Below are 21,047 nucleotides of genomic sequence, written 5' to 3'. Positions count from 1 at the left end.
GCTACTGTGTTTTTAATGCTAAGCCTTTGTTTATAGAGCCAGCAGCATTAGGCATTCCATGAAAACACTGAAGATTTTTTTTTTTTCCCAGATTTCCATGAATAATCATAGGGCTGCAGCACAGTAAAGTTTCTCTCTGTTAAATTTGCCTGTTAGATGTCATGGAAAAGTGGATTAAAATTCATTGGACACAGACAAAGAAAAACTTTGGATCGACCCTAGAAAGGCATCTCTGCATCTCCCAGAGGGAAACTGCTTTTCTTTGTTTTGTTCTCGTTCAAAGTGGAGATCCTCTTCTACACAGCAGGAATTCTGGAAATCATGAATTTGTGTTTTGGGGTGAAACTCAGCAGGAGCAGGGCAGATAGAACAGCTGGAATTTTGTTTGATCTTCTGGAAATAATGATTTATTTAGCATCATCAAATCAGCAATGATTTATTTATTTATTTTCCTCCATTTACCTGATTCTCAATATACTCTCTGTATTCTCCATACTGCCTTAATACCCCTCAGCCTTTTTTCTATCTCTCTAAGGAAATTGGGAAACTGAAGTGGGAGAAGAAAATCTTTCCGGGTAGTATGTTTGGAAAAAAGAATATAGGAAGTGACTTAATTGTTTTGCAAAGGGAAGCAATAGTTTTAATGACATGAACAGTGCTACACAAACCAGTGGGTTATCTCAGTGTCCATGTAAATGGGGGATTAAAAGAACATGAAATAGATATTTCAGGAACTAAGCAGGATGTTGACTTTAAAATTGCTGAAGACTTAGCTGATGTCAGTCCAACACAATCACTTTTTCTCTAGGGCAGTTGCTGGAGGAACTGTATTTTGTTTGCATAGAATAATGCAATTCAGGAAGAAATTCAATTACTGAGCTAATTATCACATTGCTTGAGTGGTAACAACCAAATATAAAGCAAGAGGCCACTGGAGGAAAGCCTGAATCACCTACTAATTCCAAAAGTTCACAGTGAGAGGTTCTAGTTGACAAGTAAAGGTGTTGCTGCTTTGATTGTTAGGCATAGTGGATTATAGTTTAATCCAGTGCAAATTCCCATTGCCTTCAAGAAGATACAACCACAGCTTTGGTTACTAGCAATTGTAGAAGACTTTTAAAATCAAGAATTAACTACCTGACTGCATTTATTCAACTAAGCTGAATTTCAGCACAGAAGGTTGCTTTATCAACTGTCTATATTACCTTTGGTCTTAAAAAAATGAAATAAAATTATACCTCATAGTATCTGTATAAAGATTTGAGGTTTTTTGGTAGTGTCTGAAAAGGTAAATCCTTGTCCTGTGTCCCAAGGCCCATGTCTTATGTGTATAAACAGTTGTTACTCTGCTTGGAATGGAGGATAAAGCCTTAACAACCTGATTTTGTGTTTTGTTTTGGTTTGGTTTTGCTTGTGAGAGCTGTTCTATTTTCTTCCCTTTTTCCCACTCAGGCTGCATAATCTGTCTTGGAGTGTCCCAAAGCACTTGTGATTTTTTCATTGCATCTTTCATCCTGATTGTTTCATGCATCTTTCTGTCAAAGGAAAGAAGAAGAGGGGAGGGGAAAGAAATAGACCCAGAGCTGCATGCTGGGCAAAAGGATTCCTGTTTATTATAGATTAGAATTTTCTGAAGTATTGGTTGATTTGTATGGGTCTCAATATGCCTCCAGAACAGAAATGCTTTATAGGTTGGTAAGAAACTGGGGTAAAGAATAGTATTAACTTGTGCCTTACACTGCCACGCTGATTTCAGAGGGACTGAAAGTTAATAAAGCGTCTCATAGTCTTAAAACATATGCATTGGGAAATCAGCAGTGCTCCTCTGCTGAGAATAGAAAATTGATTGCATTCCATAACCTAATGTTTATGCTTACTCTTGCATATGCAGGTGGATATAAATCAGGGTGGAAGAATTCTGACAACCTTTTTGAAGTAAAATCATTCTTTATACTCTGAACTGCTTAGAAGGCCCTTCTCCCCTTTGCCGTTTTCTGTTGAATAGGAAATGATAATTGCAGTTACAATGAGCTGAGCCAACCAGAAGCAGGGAAATAAATAATACCTCAAATAAAATGTTAATCTATGTAGATAATGTACTAATATTAATTACAAATAATTTTAATTAAGGCTCTTATTTTCTCAATCATACTTTTTGCAAAGTAGAGAACATGTCTTTTTAAGGAAAAATAATCAGTTACTTTTGGTAGGAAGTAGAACTAAAGCAAATCTGTTCCTCCCCTGTCTGCTACGTGGAAACCTGTGTGCAATTTTTCTGTTGGTCAGTTTTCCACAACTTTTTTGGGGAGGCTGTAGGGAGTGGACAAAAAGACTTTCTAATACATCAGTGGCATCCTTCTCCCAGCTGGATTCAGTGTGAACTTACAGCTTCAGCTCAGAAGTTTCCAACCTTTTAAATAGCCTGTGTATTGACACACAAAATCCTGGGAACCAGTATTGACGTGAGTCTCTGCTGTGTTTCAAAGACATCATTATCTTTACACCATCCTTTTTCAGTGTTATTTAAGCTGTTTGAAAACCTCTCTTATAAGTGATCCCTCTGTGGTGCCATCGTCCTTGGGGCACGTCTGCAGTTCTCACAGTGAGTAGCTAAGTTCAGGCTGTGGAGGTTGACTGGCCAACCACCAGCCTGTTCTAAATCTCCAGTGGGCCCTGTACTCCCCACCACATGAGCCAGACCCCAGCCAGGCCCACCCAGCCATGCCACCCTCACGGCAGTTCCACCAAGGACTCATGAGGGCCACACCTGGGTGTCTCCCGTGGATCCCATGCCAGGGAAAATGGTGTTGTGGCACTTGTCCCCTGTGCTTGCAGGCTGTCATACAGATGAGGCCCTTGTTACTGTCACATGTAACCTTATGCTGACTGTTGTTTGGGACAAAGAGCTTGGCCTTTCTCTGGTTTTGCTTCAATCTCATTTTCCAAGGAATGAGAGATTAATATTTACATATTTGATAGATAGATCTTCTTTTAAGGCTGGTGATTGAGGGCAAAGCTTCTGAGGCAATATTCTTCATTAAGTGTCCTGAAATCCTTATATACCCATGCCAGAGCAGTATTTCAGGGAAATTGATGTTTACTATAGCATTTTTATTAGCCAGAGTTCCGCTTTTACCCCAAGTACCCCTGGGTGCTTCGGAGATGCTTTGGACTTGGTGTTGAATATCCCTACTCACCACAACAATCATTCCCTTCTGTTTAGCACATGCTGGCCCACAGTGATTTACTCATTCCTTGTATTCAGACTTTATTAGTGTCTTTTGTTTCAGGTAGTAATAAAAGCTCAATCCAATCTACCTTTTTAGTTGCTTTCTCTTTTGTAACCATTTTTCCTGTGGTATTTATATTCCACTGCTACAGTGAAAATACTGAATAGGGAATGTGTCATTCATAAGGGTGACAGGGTTAGTGCTGGTATGAACTAAGGGCTTCTAATTTACTCTTTTTCAAGCAATAAGAATGACCAGGGACTCTCTTTTTGCTGCTTAGCTGAATATGAAACTAAGTAAAGGAATTTTTTTTTGTTGTTGTTTTTCCATAGATGTTACACATCCACAGAAATGTTTTCACCCAAAGAAAACTCCTTGAGTTTAGCTGTTTCCCTTAAGGCTTAGAAGGAGAGAAAGTCTGATTAAATATTCTTTCTGTTCACTGTTTTGGTGGCACCTGGCTGATCTGTTTCTGGAGCCAGTTCAATTATTTAAGTACATAGTGTTGTGTCAGATGCCACATTCTGAATGGACTGTGCCCCACAAGAAGGAAAATGGCAGAAAGAGTGTACTGATAAGCTACGATATCAATAGCAACACTGACCTGAAATAACTAGATATGCCTGATGAATGGATTAGTGTGAACTGCCTAATGATATAAACACAAAATGAAGAGATATGTTAAACAAAAGAAGTGTTTATTGTGAGAATCTTTTTTTTAAAAAAAAGAATTGGCTGTAAAGATGTCTTTATTTCCAGCACCAAAAGATCGGACCATTCCAATACCAGACTGGCAATTCAGATTGAAAAGGATGCAGGTATGGCCTGGGAGTTTGGGTGTCTTGTTTGGTTTGCAAAATGTGATGTATTTACACTGGTGAGGCTTTGCTGGGAATGCTGAGGAGATGCAAGGGGTGTAAATGTTGTGTGTACAAACCAGAGCATTTTAAATGTAGCAGAGCACCAGTTTTAAGTCGTGTGACCCAATAAGTAAATTTACTCCTCAGTTATGTGTAGCTGATCAGACAGAGAGCTGCTGGGCTGCCAATTGCTTGGTTAATCATAACATTTGTGTCTGTGTGGAATATGCAGCAGGCACCCTAGTTAGACTCAGAGGTCAGCTTTTCCCTGTGGGCAGGGAAAAGTTTTGAAAAAAAGCAGCAAGTTAGTGGTGCCCCTACCACTGGGCAGTTTGGGCTGACAAGTGTCTCCTCTTCCCTGGAGAGAAACCTTTTTGAGAGGGGGGAGGAGGGAAATTGGAAAGCTTGCAAGTGGAAGAAGTAGGAAAGATAGTGTGCTGCTCTGCTGGGTGTTAGTGCATTAAATGAACACCAGTCCATGGCCATGTAAAGCAACTTCCCATTGCTTTGAAGGGCTACCTAGGAAATGTAGATCCTATAAAGTATCAGGAAGATACCATCCAGCTAGAGGAAGAAGAGTTAAATAGAAATGAAAAAGAACATGAAATTTTATGCAGAATGGCTTTATATAATTTTTTTTATTTGTGAATGTGTGCTGCTCTGGTTGTAGGAAATGATGACAATAATCTCAACTCCATTTTTTATGAGCATTTGACAAGATCTCTGCAGGAGTCTCTTTGTGGAGATTTGATCCTGGGCCGCTGGGGAAACTACAACACAGGAGACTGTTTTATTCTGGCATCGGATTATTTAAATGCCTTTGTGCATTTGATCGAAATTGGAAATGGCCTTGTCACCTTTCAGCTCAGAGGGCTCGAATTTCGAGGTAAGGATCCCTGATGATTTAAATAACAATGAAACCAACAGTAAATCCTGTCTTTTTAATCTATCACAACTCTGTAGTAGGGCGTAGAGTTTGAGGACCTTTCTACAGATATTTGTGTCTAAAACCTTGGTACTTCTTTGTATCATTATATGAATGTTGTTTTGAAATCTAGATGTTAAGAAATTCAGAGCCATGTTCTCCAATATCATAAGACTTTCAGAAAGAAGGCTTGTTGAGTGGTTTGCTAGGTTCACAGGTATTTTGAGTAATGCTTAGTTATGTTTTCAGATTATTTATTTTTCTCCATAACTATGAAAGTTGAAGTTGTCCTTAAAATTGTTCAACCCAAAAAACCTTGTCTTTGGGGAAAAAAAACAAAACCAAAACCAAAATAAGACTCCTTCCATGGAAAATATCCTGTGTCAAACCATGCAAGAAGCCAGGGCTGAGATGGTCTCTGTCACACTAGAACAGCAGAGTATAATCAAGGTGACTTTTCAACAAGGTTGAATGTGAGAAAAAAGGCGACAGACTGGCTCTTTGAATGCACTCAAGTGTAGGAAGATTAGACTAGGAAATAACATGTGTGGGCTCAAGTCTTGACTCCGTGACAGACTCCACGTAGGATGTTGAACAGGTTGTGGTGAATGCTTCATGTTCGCTTTCCTTCCTGTGTAGTGGGGATGAACATAACACTCTTGTGTCCTCAGCAAAGTTACATGGAAAGAAAACAGTAAATGCCTGAAACAGCTTAGTATTGTAGTACCTGATGAGATGCCTATTCAGAACAAATGCTAATTGTAAGGAAAAACAACTGGAAAGGAAGAAAGATAATTTATGTATCAGCCTTATAATTTCTTGTTGCGGATGTTGATTGTTGAGGAATACATGGTCATGCATGTGTGGTTCTGAGGCTTGCTTCAACTTCTAAGACATCTGCACAAGTATTCCTGTATTCATCTTCTCTTTGGGTGCCCCCAAGGTGAGCAGTGGTGCTGCTGTATCAGGGATAGGTACTTGCATTCTAACTTCCAAAATTTATCCTTGCTGATCATCCTTTTGTGTTAAAATAGTTTGGTGTGGGATTTGAAACAAACAGAAGAAAGCAATCTCCTTCCCACTTAAATTACATGAGTTTTGTGAGGCGGGTTGTTTTTCCTTTATGTGGTTGCCCATTACTGCTGGGTCCCTCACTATCGTCGCCATCGCCAGGCTGTAGAAGTAATGTAAATATTGAAAACAGATGAAACCATATAAGAGGGTGCTCAAGCCACGTGCTAGCTGGTTAAAAAGATCAGGGGCCCAGCAGACTGGCATAATAAACTGGAAGCTGATTGGGGAACAATGGGATAGTTTTGTTGCAAAGTGGTTTGGGAAGACTTTCTTTGACATTGAGCCAGGATCATTCACAGCCAGCAAGTGCCATTTGGCATTTGGATCTGAGAGCAAAGCTCAAAAATTGCAGTGTGCCACATGTTGAGGCATCTCTGTATTCCCTAAAATTACAGTTTAAGTAATTAAATGTGTCTGAAAATTGACCTTTCCATGCAGATTGCCTAATGCTGTTCAGTGTTAATTAACTGTAGTTAATACTGTTTGGCTTTGTGAATGGATCCAGCATGTCTGCCAGCTGCAACAGGTCTTTAAATTTAGCTGAGGCTGAGCCCCACAGCCTCTCATGTCTTTCATGGGCTGCTGTTGAGAGCCAGCTGAGTCCTTGTGAGGACTATCCTCTTTCCCAGTCTTTCTTGCACTCCTCAGAGGGAGGCTGTCAAAGCAAAGCAGCACCTCTTTCTTACCTGAATGTTTAAGGGGCCTGGACCAAGAGAGCAGCAGCAAACTGAACTGGAAAGCAATGCCAGTTACTGGAGGAGGAGAGGAGTGAGGAAATGGGGGTTTCATCTACATTATCTCATCTTCAGTACAAATCTAGTCCCCTATTCCTCCTCACCCTCAGAGTATCACTGGGGGAAGACACTGCTCAATACTAGAGGAGGAAGTAGTTGGAAATGGGAGAAAAATGGACTCCCTCTCTTTTCTGAACCCACTGGATAATCCTATTCCAAGAGTAAGACAAAATTTGTGGTTATTTTGTGTCCTCACAGACACGGTATGTAAGGAAGTTTTCTCTGGTTTTCAGAGTATTGGGTAGAGGAGTTGTTATGGGAACAGAAACTGGGAGTGTGTGTATTGCTATTCTGTTGTTTGGCCTGGAACAGAGAAGCCATGTAGGGTTGAACAAAGGAACTTACCTGAGACAAAACCAGCTCAAACCATTTGCCTTACCATGTGAGAGCTGAACCCCACTGGACTGTGCAGAATGAGTACCAGAGAAATCCCATGAATTACAAGCCTGCTTAAGGATGGAGTAGGAGAAGTAAAGGAGCCCAGTGGGGAACCAAGCACAGGCCAGATAAGGATGCCTGGGATTTGCCTGATGCAGGTTATAAAAAAAGCCTTGTGGACACCAAAATGTGAGTAGATAATCTTCTGTGTGCCCAGTGGAGAGTTGCTGGGGTGATGTGCTGACACCAGAGGGTTGTTTGTGTCTCCAGGTAACCCCTGAGGGCTGGTGTGCTTTAGATGAACTATGCTGCAGAACCATGCCCTTCCTGTATGTGATTTGGTCCTCCTGCCAACAAGGAGCTGGGCTGCTTTGGTGGGGCTGCAGGCCACAGGGGTACCCAGACACTCAGGCACTAGTCTGAGTAAAAGGAGCCAGAGGGGCTGACCTGAATGCAGAAGTTCATAAGGGGATGAATCAAGGCTATTCAAAGGATGTTGTGTGAGAGCTGAGACTGAAATTCTTCCTTGGAAGGCATTTTTTGCTCCTTCCCTTGAACAGGATTGCTGCCTGCAGGGGCAGGAATGTAGAGCGGGCTTCCACCAAGCAGCACCAAGAGCCATGGGCACATGGACTTGGGCACATTCTTCCCCATTTCAAATCTTGAAAATGGCTGGTGAATACAGCCTGAATACTGAATACAGTAGGATTTTTCTTCTGCAGAAGTGAGAGAATGTATGGAACTGCCCTGGAAGAACCTGATGGTTTACAAAGTCAAGTGGCAGTTATTAAGCACCAGGCTCTGCTTTGGGCATCCTGCATTCCTATTTTTAGTTGTCTGGTCATGCACTGTTTTTTACAGGGCACCCTAACTCCTTTCATTGTACAGAATGGTTTCCGCAAGGCAGAGAGAAGGGATAGAGGAGGAACTTGTAATCTGTAATTTCTGAGCTTTGGCTGCTTAACTTCAAACAAGTAATTTTAATTGAGGGCCCCAAAAATCTGCTGTTCCTTAAATAGGAATTCTGTGTTTGCTTTGGAAGTGAGTGAATCACAACAGTGTTCTCTGTGACTGTTTTCTGTTTATGACTAAACCAAAAGCAATATTTGCATTGTGGAGCTCTGGGTTTTCCTATGGGTGTTTCTCGTTGTGGTAGCTGAAAGGCTGTGCTGGCAATACTGGTAGTGACCGAAGAAGGGTTCACAGAGCCTTCTGAATTTAAGTGTACTTGCTGCCTCCCTGGTTTTCAGTCCATCCTAATTGAGAGTTGGCATTATAAGTGACTGATCCAGATGCCTTTCTAACTGTTTGTAACAGAAGGATTTGTCTCAGCTTTTAAATGAAAAAACAAACCCAACCAAATGCCTGTAGGCAGCATAAGAAGGTACAGACTGAGCAGACTGAAAGAAGAGAGTCAGCAAATCTGGGATTCCTTTCATCTGTCTTTAGTCCTGTTCATATTAAACACCTTGGATGAATTAGTTTTTCACTCTCCCATTCCACGGACAGGGAGGGGATGTGCCTCCATTGTGTCATTCATCCTGAGTATAAAGCAGAGGGGAGGCTCAAGACCTCCAGGCATTGACAGGAAATGGCCAGCTCCTCCTTTATAGAAAGCAAAGAGAAGGTAGTAATGAGCTGCATAGCTCATTAGGAGGGAACGCTTCCAAGGAGCTGCACACTGGTGTGGGGGAATTGAGCCCTTCAGTAACTTAACTCTGCTGTCTGTGTTAGACCACAGCAGAATGCTAAAAGCAGCCTGCCAGAAGAAATACATAACATATCATTTAATTTGAAAGGAAGAGATGGGAAAACCCACAGTCAGGGAACAAGCAGAAACAATGTCAAAATATCTCCCTCTCACGAGTTCCCTGTAGAACAAGGGAGATTTAAAATGTTTTCTTGTTTAGTCTATGTGTCTACAAAATGTCTTTTGGAGAATATTCATTTAGGCATTACATGTGTAGAAACTAGTTACTGATGGTGTTGCTGAAGTCTTCAGGAGCTGTTTTGTAACTCCTGCACAGTATTCTTCAGTCATTTAATGAACTTCTAAATCTCTGCTGTGATTTTTTGTTACTGCATGTTGCACGTGCAATATTCATGCTTCACTTGGAACTTCATTAGATGGATCAAGGCAAGAAGCACAGAGCAGACACAGATGTAGTTGTACAGTGTGGCAGCAGGATGGGATTGCCTGTGGGGCTCTCTCTGTGTTAGCTAGCTTATTTCCCACGCAAAATGGTGTATGAAAGCAGCCAGTTCAGGCTATGTGCTCTAGGCACCATAATGGTGTCTAATAAGGACAGTTACTCATTTCTGCAGCACATGTGTATGCTTTTATTACAGTAGCAAGTACATTACCAGTGTAAGGAATATTTATTTGTGTTTGATTTTTGTGTCTGAAGGCTCTGTAGCACTAGGAAGAATCATTCTTTATTTAAAGAGTGGTTGCAAGTTTTATTTTTTTACAAATCACTTCTTGCTGTCGGGAAATAAAAGTGCCCATGTTCATGTCTTTCCTGAGACCACACTTGAGGTATGTTCAATGTATGTACCAGAACATTAAAAGGTATTGATAAATGACAGAGTTCAGAGAAAAACAGCATTTTTTGACACATCCCTTGGGAGAGAAGGTTAAAAACCAGAAGTGCAGTGTTTGTGGGAAAGAACAAAGACTGCGAGACACAATTCTTGGAAATACTAGAAACATGGAGAGAAAGGATACAAAGGGGTTTCCTTAATCTTGGTGGTTTAATTGGGAAGAATAGCATGAAATAGGGAAGAGGATACTTTATATTAAATGCAGGAAATCTCTGATGTACAAGCCTTTCTAGGTGTACAATGATGCTTCAACAGTGGATGCAGTGGATGCTGTCTATGAATTTCAAATAGGCAGGCTTAGAATAGTTTCTGTAACACATACTAGAATAAATATTTTATGTCTTTTTTCCTTTTTCTTTCTTTCACAACTTTATGTGTATTTATGGGCACACTGGAGAAGACTTCTGGAAAAAAGGAAAATGCTAAATGCAGTGCAGCCTTTTTATTGAGAAAATATCTTTGCCAAAATCAAAACACTGCATGTTGTATTGCACTGCAAAAGATGTGACATGAGAAGTTTTTGTGGATTTTGTAGCTGCAAGTTTAACAACAAACATCTTTGGAGAATGCTACTTCCACGTGGTCTTTCTTAATGTGTGTCTGTGGGCCAAGAAAAGCAAAGGTTTCTGAGGAGAGAGGATGCCTGTTATTGTAGCAACTGATCTGGGTTGAAAACCAGGTTGTTTTTCAGACATACAAGCACCTGAAGCAGCTGAAAGCCAAACCACAGTTTTAAAACCAGCAGCTTTGATGTTTGAAGAATTGATACTGTTCTTTAAGTCCTAAAAGTTTTCTTTGAAACCAGCTGAGACTATCAGAACCTATAAAATACTGTTCTTTATCCCAATTCCACAAGCAAAAGGGCAGGAAGGAGCCAAAAAAGTTGCAGGTTTACAGAATGTGTCTAATTCTGAGGTTCATGAGTTTCCATTTGTGAGCTCAGTTCACTCCACTTTGAAGTATTTGGGTTTTTTGTGTTTCTAGAACCATATCTGATGCATGTTTCAGTAGAGGACAGCCTTCCAATGGCTGTGATTATGCTCGTTGTGCTTATTTTGTGTGATAACTTGCTGCATGTTAAGCTATTTCTGCTATCCTGAGCAGAAAGGAACTGTTGGTTGAGGAGGGGAGGAGCCTTTTCTATCAGATTTTGGGAATACTCGGATTTGCATCATAAGCTTGTTGAAGCAGAGCCAGACAATTCTACTGTAATTCATTTATTTGTAAGACATTAATGTGCTTGGTTTAGCCAAACAAAGGGTGGGCAACCAGGCATTCTTCTGGAGTCATCTGTGAAGAGACCTCTGCACAGCTTAGGACAGGAGTTACCCTGGGCATGAGCCCTTCCTGTGTAGATTTGCACTCTAGTTGCTTATATGTCAGCAATCCTCAGGGCTGAAGCTATGGCTGCCTTCAGCCACAATAATTTGTCCCTGTCCTGGATGTGTTGTTAAACTGAAGTGTTTTATGGAAATTAAAACTGCTCCTAGAAGTATGCAGTTGTGTAATGGATTTTGTTTTTCTGGCCCCTCAGGTCTTGAAAAACGCTTTTCACTCACTGAGTTTTCAAAATTGAATTCAAAAGCACGCTATAGTTTCAGACTTAAATTCTAGAAAGCTGGGTGATCATTCAGTTAGGTGTATTTTATCTTCTTGAAGCAAGATTGCAGTCTTCAGTTTTCAGTTTTCTCATTTCCATTTAGGTCAGATCATTCTGGCAGAGCATGAGTCTGTCCTCAAATCCTGATGTGTCAGGAAAATACAAAGAGCTCCAAGTTCTCACCCTGGCTTTCTCCTGAGCTCACACAGGCTGACCTTGCTTTGTTCAGCTGGCACATGTTTTTTACATTGATGGATTTTTGGCAACCCTCCAGTGTTAGATATCTTACAAATGAATTGGTCTCATCTATACTAGCAAGAGTCAGAGTGAATGACTAACCTTGAGTGAAGTGCATGAGATTATTTTCCTTCTACTGCAGAAAGAAATGTAAAAAAATGTTTTCCCTCAGATTTTGAAATGACTAATTACTAGTGAAAACATTTTCCTGTATTTTAATATTTAATGGCACTACACTTAATTATATTGCAGAAGTGAAGTGCACGTTCTGTTCCCTGCTCTTTGGTTTTATGAATAATTCTCTCAGAGTTGCTTGAACTTGCTAATTTTTTGAGAAGCAATATAAAAGTTGTCATTTAAATCATCAGCTTATAGCACATACAAAAAAGTCTAGGGCCAGCCTTCTGTAAGAGATAAACACAGATGCTTGACTTCATTTACTGTGTCCTGTCCCTTCTGGCTCAATGCATAAAGCTGAGCACATGCTCTTAGTCTCTGGGTACCAGTGTCTGGAGTAATGAACCAAAAAGGATTAATGTATGCACTGGTAAATGAAATTTTACAGTAAAATGCCAATCTGGCATTGAAGTCCAGCCAGTGCATTGAGGACTAAAGTGAGGCTCCGTTAAAGATGAGAGAAAATTACTGGCAATCATTCTAGAATTGACTGCAAGAATTGGGAGGGAACCAACATGTACTTGAGCATCAAGCCTGAATGTTGTCTTTGTGGACTTGAGTCCTTTTACTAGATGTTGTTTGGAAATACTAATCAGCAGGAATGAGGATTTGGTGTTTTGTCAGAGCACTGGCTGTGGCTCAGGTTATATCTTTAAACTTAAGAGGGATACCCCAGAGGCCGCAGGTAAAGACACCAAATCCCCAAGGTGACAGTACCCAAGTCCATCAAACAGCTTTTGTTAATCAAGTGCATGTTTGCCAGATGCTGAAGAGCACACCCCAGATTTCATTCTTTGGAATAAACCTGTAAAATGACCACATGAGCTCCTTTGGTTGTTTCCTAGACCTTTTGTAATAACACGGTCCCTGTTAGAATGACTCTTGGTGCTCAAGTTCAACACTGATTGCACCCCCGTAGTATAATTTTAACTCTAGCTGATTAAAATTAACTAGCAAAGACAACTTGGAGGCATTTTAACCTGTAGAATTAGCTAAGAATGCAAATAATTCAGGCATCGTGTTCTGTTTGTTATGCCGGTGATGACAGTTTCCTTTAAACACTGAGGGTCTCTGAAATTCACCTTTTCTTTGCCTTACCAGCCTCCTTAGGCCCCGTGTTTTACAAAATATGTCCCCTAAGAAAACTAGTAATTACAGAAACTGCAGTAATAATATTTGGCATTTATTGAAAGAGGTAGTACAGAGAGTAAAGCCTTCCACAGAAATAAAATTTGGTATTTCCACACCAAAAGAAAAAATATATATATACGAATAGTTACCTGGACAGAGCAAAGGCATCTTTAAATCCTGTTGTTGTAGGGGGATCAGTGACACTTGTTCCTTGTGGTTTTCATTTTTCATTGCTTGCAAACATTTGGCAATACTTAATTTTGCACCTGGGATGAGGATGTATCTTCTCTTAAATTCAGTGTAATACTGAGAGACCTTTAAACTTTCAAAAATAAACATAATAACAATAGTAACAGCACCAGCATGGAACATTTGTTTTACTCTTTTCAAGCAATGTACAAAGAAATGTTTTCCCTACTTCATTTTGAGTACGATGTCTTCTGACTTGACTTCACCAAAGCATCTGCTGACCCAGAGCAGTTCTTGTTTTTTTTGCTGTTGAGCAGTAAGTGTTAATTAATGTAGAAATCTGTGAAATATGAAGCAGAAGCAGTCCAGTTCATGTCCAGTCCAACTGGAAATATCAGCCTAATAGGTCATGTTTTGTACTTGGCAGTATTGAAAGGCAAGATGTTTATATTTGGATGACCTGAAGACATTTAATAATTTTTCATATTGTGTATCCCTGAAGTCTAAGGAGGAATGCATCTCAGTGTGCGAGCAACACTGGGTTCATGGTGTAAATTCGCATTCATAGTGAACTGAACAGAGAATCTTTTTCCTCTGTCTCTGAAGGCTACAATCCTGTTTTTTCTTCTGATTTTTCCTTCTGATTTTTCTATTCTTTTTTACTTGTATGTTTTGCTTGCTGCATACATTTTACCAGGTGCACAGGCAAAAAAGACATGATAACCAATAATTTAGCATATTTTATTGTATTTTGAAAGGTTTTTCTTAGTGAGGAGAAAGGAATATTCTAGATGCTATTTCTGTTGATACAAACTGAAGTTCACAGGTTGTTGACCAGAGAGTTATGATGGGAGTGGAACAGACAGTCGAGGGCACAACAATTGTCATCATGCTCCACAGAAGGGCCTTTGGGATGCTGTCCTGCTCCAGACTGTCTTTTGGGGTGCTGGCAGACTGCAGGGAATTGAAGCTGGCACTGTGTTCTTTCCTGGCTGAACGTTCAGATGATGAACAGAGCCAAATTCTTCTCCAATTTACAGTGGCACAACAGGTCTGTTGGTCCTGGTGGGGAGGGAGCTGTTGAACTGCAGTGTGATGTCTTTCATCTTCCTCTCCTGTCGAGTCTGTTTAGAAGCTGATGGAGTCAGCAGTCTGTGGGGTGATACTGAACCTCTGGCAGAAGGCCTGTGCAAGATGTGTAACTTGCATCACAGGAGATGGCCGTGAAAGATGATTTATGTACAAACTCAGTGGGGAGTAAGTTCTGCAACAGCCTGTGGAGAGTAAATTTTAAAAAGAAGCATACATCAAGAACATAAAACTCACGTATTTTGAGAATACTGGGGGGAGAACGTGGGTGTCTGCCTCAGTTTTTATTAGTAGTGCCCTACATGGTACAGAAACCTCATTCACAGATTTCAAATCCACAAGGGCTCAGTTTGACCATGTAGTGTGCACAGCACAGGGCGAAAATGCACAGTTTACATTATTGCTTCTGCATCTGCCTCATGACTTATTTTGAGGTAACATATCCATTTTAGAAAAATGTACTCTACTTTGATCTAAAGCCTGTGTAATAGACTAATTAGAAAGCTGTTCTGTTCTTGTGATGTACTGCCACTAGTGCTGTTCATTAGAGATGTTTGATCCAGAGTAGCTTTTACTCCAGTGGGAGAGAGAACAACCCGGTAGATGTTATTTTTGGAACCTGCTTTCCAAGATAGTTTGCTAAAACCCAGATTTTACAAGTGCTCTGACACACTAAAATTCTTCTTTGGGTCCAGTATGTTAGTTGAAGAAGCAGACTGAGACTTGGATCAATTTGCTTAATGTGCCTTATGGAGGGAGACTCTTTAGTGTTGCTTCCTGGAAAGTTTTTATTAAGGCAGAAGCTGTGGTCTGTAGTTTAGCTCAGTTCAGAACCCATTAGAACTAGAACATTAAATCAGGCCCTTTTGGCTTTTATAGGTGATAGTAAATGAGTAATGTACAGCCCTTTATTTGCTGCTGCACATGGATCAATTAGCACATCGAGTTTGCTGCTGTAACTTGCTCTTTTAGATTTTTGCTAAGTGCACACAACCTTCAAACATACTTTGAATGGGAGCTTGCAAGATGTCCTTTGTTTCCTCCTCCCTCAATAACTGGCAGCACACTCTCTTTTTCTCGCTGCCAAGGGACATACTGCCAGCAGAGAGAAGTGGAAGCTATAACAGAAGGAGATGAAGACAACGAAGGCTGCTGCTGTTGTAAGCCTGGGCACTTGCCTCACCTGTTGTCCTGTAATGCAGCCTTTAACCTGCGCTGGCTGACGTGGGAAATCACACGAACCCAGTACATCCTGGAAGGATACAGCATCATCGACAACAACGCTGCAACCATGCTGCAAGTGTTCGACCTGCGCAGAATCCTTATCAGATACTACATCAAGGTAAACTCTTTGCTGAAGTGTACTTTGTTCCTAGGCAGGTTTGTCAAATAGAACAAATGCTGTTTGTCTAGAGAAGAAAGAGCATTTGAAGTTTCTTGCTTTATGTTTATCCATCTGCACTACAGTCTGGCAGTCAGACCTACTTGATGTTAGATCACAGAACCGTAGAATCATTTGGTTTGATCTTAAGATCATCTAGTTCCAACCCTCCTCCTATGGGCAGGGATACCTTCCACTGGAATAGGGATAATTAATTCATTTCTCCCTTTGCTAAATTTAATTCTGATCACTTATATTTACAGTTAGTACAGAAAATGGCAGGCATGCTTCAGTGGAGATCAAGAAGGCGAGTTACCAACCTCTAGTGATAAAGTCAGACTAGGTGTTCTTACTTATGTTCTTAACGGTTTTACAACACTTCACAGTTTGTTATTTCTTCTTGCCTTGGCCTTTCCACTGGTTTGTTATTTTTTTCTGGAAAAGAAAAGAAAGAGATTAACAACATAAAGTTCTTGGGAAACCTCTGAAGAGCTGTTTCTCAAATGTACTTTTTTAGCAGTGCAATCCCCCTTCTTACCTTTTGTTTTACATGTATAGCACAACACGCTTGAAGTTGGTTTATTCCATTGATCACACAGCAGTTCATTTACACCATTTCCGTATTTGCATTGTTACTAAGATCACAATAACCACACAGATACTAATTTGTCAAAATAATTGAACCTTATAGTCTAGCAAGACATCTTCATCCTCTGCCAAAACAATTCCCAGTCTAGCAAATGAAGAATTTGAGCTTTATAGTTGAGCATTATAGTTTTCCACTGAAACAGCAAGAGCCAAATGCTGCTTCCTATGCCACTGGTACTGCCATGAAGCCAGTTGCTAAAGCTCCAAACCATCTCTGACATCTCCTTTCTACTAACATCTCTGCAATTGTAAAAATCTGTCAACTTCAGAGAGAGACCGGTTGCATATAAGTTAAACACCATTTTTTGCAAATGAACCAATGTAGTAAAAACAAGCTCATTGCCTTACAAAGCTGCTTTGATCATGCTGTTGATTACTTCTGGGATTTTGTAAATAATTTTGCAGGCAGCATGGCCTGGTAACCAACCTGCTTTATTTAATAAACTAATTAGAAATAAAACTGCATGTGAGCATGATTTTTTCATTTGAGAAGTGGGTTTTGTGGCTATAAATTGTTTTAAAGCAATGTAACTAAACAACAAAACCCAAAGACCAGAAAACAACCCTTCTTTAACCTGTAATGAGTACGTTGCTGCAATTGCTTTGCTTTACTTTAAAAGGTAACTTGAACAACTGGAACATAAACTGATGCAAACTGGCATATGACTCGGCTTTTGATGGGGAATGAGATTGAAAAAATCCCAGTCTAAGCTGCAATCAAATCAGCATCTTATTAGTTTAAAGTAATAAAGAATTATACTTTGTAAACTGGAATTGTTTTTGTTCCTTAAAATGAATTAATATATGAAGGACTTGAGGAAATGTGAGGTTCATCACATGGGACATAAAACTTAACTGAAAGGTAATTTAGAGCCTCTGGTTCTGGACACACCTGAGAAGCAGCTGACATAGGTGAGATGGCTTAGACAAACTCATCCCACATGATACAGGTGTGGTTAGTTGATCCTGTCTTGAAGAAAAGGGACGTGGGCTAAATGCTCTCCACATGACTGAGGTGTGCTGTGGCTCCATCTCCACTCTCTGCAGAGTTCATGTTCACCACTGATGGCTCTGAAAGTGTGAAAATCAAATCTCTTCTGGTTGGATTTAGTTGAGCCACTGCTGTTATACTGCATTGACAGACCTTCATTCTCAGAAAGGTTGGTCTTCATTGTCAGGCTGTTGGTCTCACACAGTCGGTCTTTTTAATCTACTTCTGTCTTTAGGGAAGGATGAACAGAGGATAAAAATAACCTGTTGGCACCTTCAGTATTAGCCTGGGCTGGAGCTCCCTTCAATGAAGGGAAGGTGCACTCAGGAGAATCCCTTCTTTAGAATGTCACTTCCCAAAGGAAAGTTATATGGGTATTTTCTTCTTGTATTTTTAAAGTAATTAGTTTTTTCCATAAACAGGGGCTTTAAAAAGATTTGGTAAAATCCTTAGTACAACCCTGGAAAGTGAGAAGATTATAATATGTATTAGATCAGCTTTTTTCCTTTATTTAAAGCTTGCCTCCAAATAAACAGCATCAGACACAGAGGTAAGAATTCATTCCTTCCCCAGCTCTTTCTTCTGGGGGAATCTACATCAAGACCCTGTGCAGTTTCACTGTGAACATTTTAAAAGTCCTTGACACTTCCTTTTTAATGTTATGAAAGGAATTGTAAGAAGAACTATAGGTAAGGCAGTATTCAGGTCACATAATTCACAAACTAGAAAAACACTGAGGCTGGAGTTCCTGCAGGAACTGCACTTCCATTGCATTGAGCATTTGGAGTGTTTCTGGTTTATTGTCTGTAGCTTACAATATTGTAAATATTTGCCATATTGTTTCAGAATTGCCATATAGCTGAGGATGTACTTGAGCACAAAACATATCTTGGAGGAGTTACCAAGAACAGAATTTAATTAGGTGACAGAAGTTTTTGTTGTTTCTGTGTCTGATTGCAAGTCTGATTTTTTTCCCAGCTGAATCAGCTTCTTTGTAAACACAGATGAGGATAATAAAAAAAGCAAACTCTATCTTGAAAATCAACAAAGAGAATGTATGCTTTGTTTTAGTTCTTCTATCCTTCAAGAATAATTATTGTATTGGTCTTTTAAACAATGAGTTGCACTGAGCATCTTATTCCTAAATCATATTTATTTCATTTGCAGTTTCATTGACAGCCTAGAAATGCATATATTTCTCATTATGAAAGGACTTTTATTCCCCACAAATAAAGTGGGTCAGCTCCTGTAGCCCTTCTGCATATATTTTGAAATAATGTCCTGCCCAACTACTGTGAAATTTTTCCCTTGTGCCTCTTCCATCTCTTCTTCAATATATTCTTATTTAAACATCTTTTAGTATTCAAGAAGTCTGTGTATTCGCTGAGTGCTGTGGTTTTGGCTTCTATTGTTTCTGCATGAATCTTTTTTAAGGAGTCTATTGTTCTCCACATGCCAAGAAATTAAGGGTCCATCCTGTCTGTATCTGTGTGACTTGTATTTTTCCTCTCAAGCTTGATTCTGCTCTTACTTGTGTGTTTTTGTACAATTTGAATGATAAACTATGGAGAGCATCTGGGGTTTTTAAAAGGGCTGGTAGTGCTTCTGTCCTCTGTAATCCATCATATTTTCATTTTATACATTTATTTACTTAGTACTTAGTTTCCATTGACTGGGTAAAGTAGAACTATATGATCTTCAGTCATGCATACTTGCTCCTCATTTGCTTTGGAATCCAACTCTAAATTAATATTATAAAACATTATAATGGGACTTTCCTGCTGATGGAAAGCACTGGAACTTCTTAAGTTTCATATTCTTTTGAAAATATACTCTAAGTTGTGTTTGGATAGATTTTTTTTAATTACTTTTTTATTTATTATTATTTTAATGTATGCAGACAGAGCAGTTAGAAGGACTTAAACTTAGAAACTCAGGCACAGATACGAAATACGTGTTGCTGCTTTCTAACATTTATGTGTTTGGTAAAAGAGCCCCTGCTGAATGCTGCTCCCCCTTCAGTGCTTTAAAAGCAAACTCAGTTATATCAGTTATGAGCTTTTTAACCTGACATATAAGAAAAAATATATTATTCTTTACTTCTGCATTGACAAATAACAGACTTGTGTCATACACATCTGTCACATCTCATCTTTTGGGTTAATAAAGAATTAGGAAAGCATCATCCCCAGAAAACAGTAATTCCACTGAGGAGAAAAGAGCCCTATTTTGAGGATGTGACCTTCTACTACTGCTTTTCCAAAACATGCCTAAGCTATTATTGATACCACCTTCTTGGTGATAGACTCTAGACCCCCACTAGTACTGACATGTTTGAAGCTGGAACTCTCTATTCCTATCTTTGTATTGATTTTCCTGTAAGGCAGAAGGATATTAAAAATATTGCTTCTTTTTCTGTTGTCTCCTATCAATACCAATTATTATCATCTTTCTAACTTGAACACTTTTGTGAAGCATTAATGATGCTAAGCAGTAAAATGTAAGAAATATATATATACTATTAGAGTTCTTAATGGGGTCCTATTTGGCTTACTCTCTTCTGTGTAAAATATGTCTGCTTTAATCAGAGTTTAGAGTGACTAATGCTTGCACATTTTATCAACAGAGTATAATATACTTTACTGCAAGTTCTCCCAAAATCCTTGACTGGATAAAAGATGAATCCATCCAAAAGATACTGCAGCCTTATGCAAAGTGGCATTATATTGAACGTGACCTTGCAATGTTTAATGTTAACATAGATGAAGATTATGTTCCGTGTCTCCAAGGAATAACACGAGCTAGCTTCTGCAGTGTGTATCTGGACTGGATTCAGTTCTGTGCTAGGAAAAGGGTGGAGGTACGTGCCAATTTTAATTTTTTTTTAGTAGTATTAGTTTTAATTCTTGAGATATGAGTGAAATGATGTATGGCTACTCTTTTACTTGCTCAGAATTAGTAGAATAACATTTATTTCATATAGGCTTTTCGATTTAATTTAAAAGGAAAACGTATGTTTTGTGGAATGGAAAAAGCATATTTTGGAAACTACCCATATGCTTAAGGAGCATTAGTCTTTGAATACAGAGCCAGTTCTTTACTGTGCACATTTCCAACGATGTTAATTTCATCAGCTCTAGAAAGCATGGATGTATCAAGTGCTCACAGAAGTGCTGCTAGAGCAGGCTCCATTCAGAGAATGTCATCAGAGCATTGCAGTTCCTTCAGTGTTGCCAGTGATTGGTACAATTGCCAGATGTCTGTGATGTCTGTGTATCCTTTTCAGAAATTTGCCTATATTTGGGCAGAGTTGCAGAATGGTAGGGGAGTGCATGGCACACTCACTGCTGGCATAGGTCACCTCTGAGAGCTCGTGACTCAGACGTGAACCACGCCACAAAACCACGTGAAACGTCTCGCAGCTCTAGGAGGTCAAGGGCAGATGTACAGCTGTACCTCTGCATGCTCTGAGCCACTAAGATTCCTGATGGTCAGCAGCCATTTGTCAGAAATGCTCTACTGTATTTCCATGGAATACTCAAAATAGCCCAGAGGGAGAATACAGTTTCAAACAAGCATATTGCCTCGATCTAATTTTCTGATTATTGCTGATAATGGCAAAAATGGAGAAGTGTCTCTTTGCTGGACACGATGTGCTGTATTTGTGCATTTTTCCGCTGAGGATCACAGACTGCACATCCCGTTACTGACCTTAGCTGGTGTAACATCACTGAGTCTT

General features: G+C 39.7%; 1 protein-coding gene across 1 annotated transcript in view; it reads left to right on the top strand.

Annotated features, from left to right (window-relative positions):
• The window catches only part of PCNX2 (pecanex 2), a gene marked incomplete at its 3' end in the record, with an annotated part of 149,319 nt that overhangs the window by 107,443 nt on the left and 20,829 nt on the right, over positions 1 to 21,047 (top strand). The window contains exons 24-27 of the mRNA XM_082276849.1: positions 3,990 to 4,048; positions 4,761 to 4,976; positions 15,377 to 15,630; positions 19,935 to 20,168. Of these exons, the coding sequence (XP_082132975.1) occupies positions 3,990 to 4,048; positions 4,761 to 4,976; positions 15,377 to 15,630; positions 19,935 to 20,168 (763 nt within the window). The remainder of the gene's footprint in view (positions 1 to 3,989; positions 4,049 to 4,760; positions 4,977 to 15,376; positions 15,631 to 19,934; positions 20,169 to 21,047) is intronic.

The sequence above is a fragment of the Coloeus monedula genome (assembly GCF_965178545.1).
Source record: "Coloeus monedula genome assembly, chromosome: 2".
In the NCBI taxonomy this organism is placed as follows: domain Eukaryota; kingdom Metazoa; phylum Chordata; class Aves; order Passeriformes; family Corvidae; genus Coloeus; species Coloeus monedula.
This window is presented reverse-complemented; position numbering and strand designations above follow the sequence as displayed.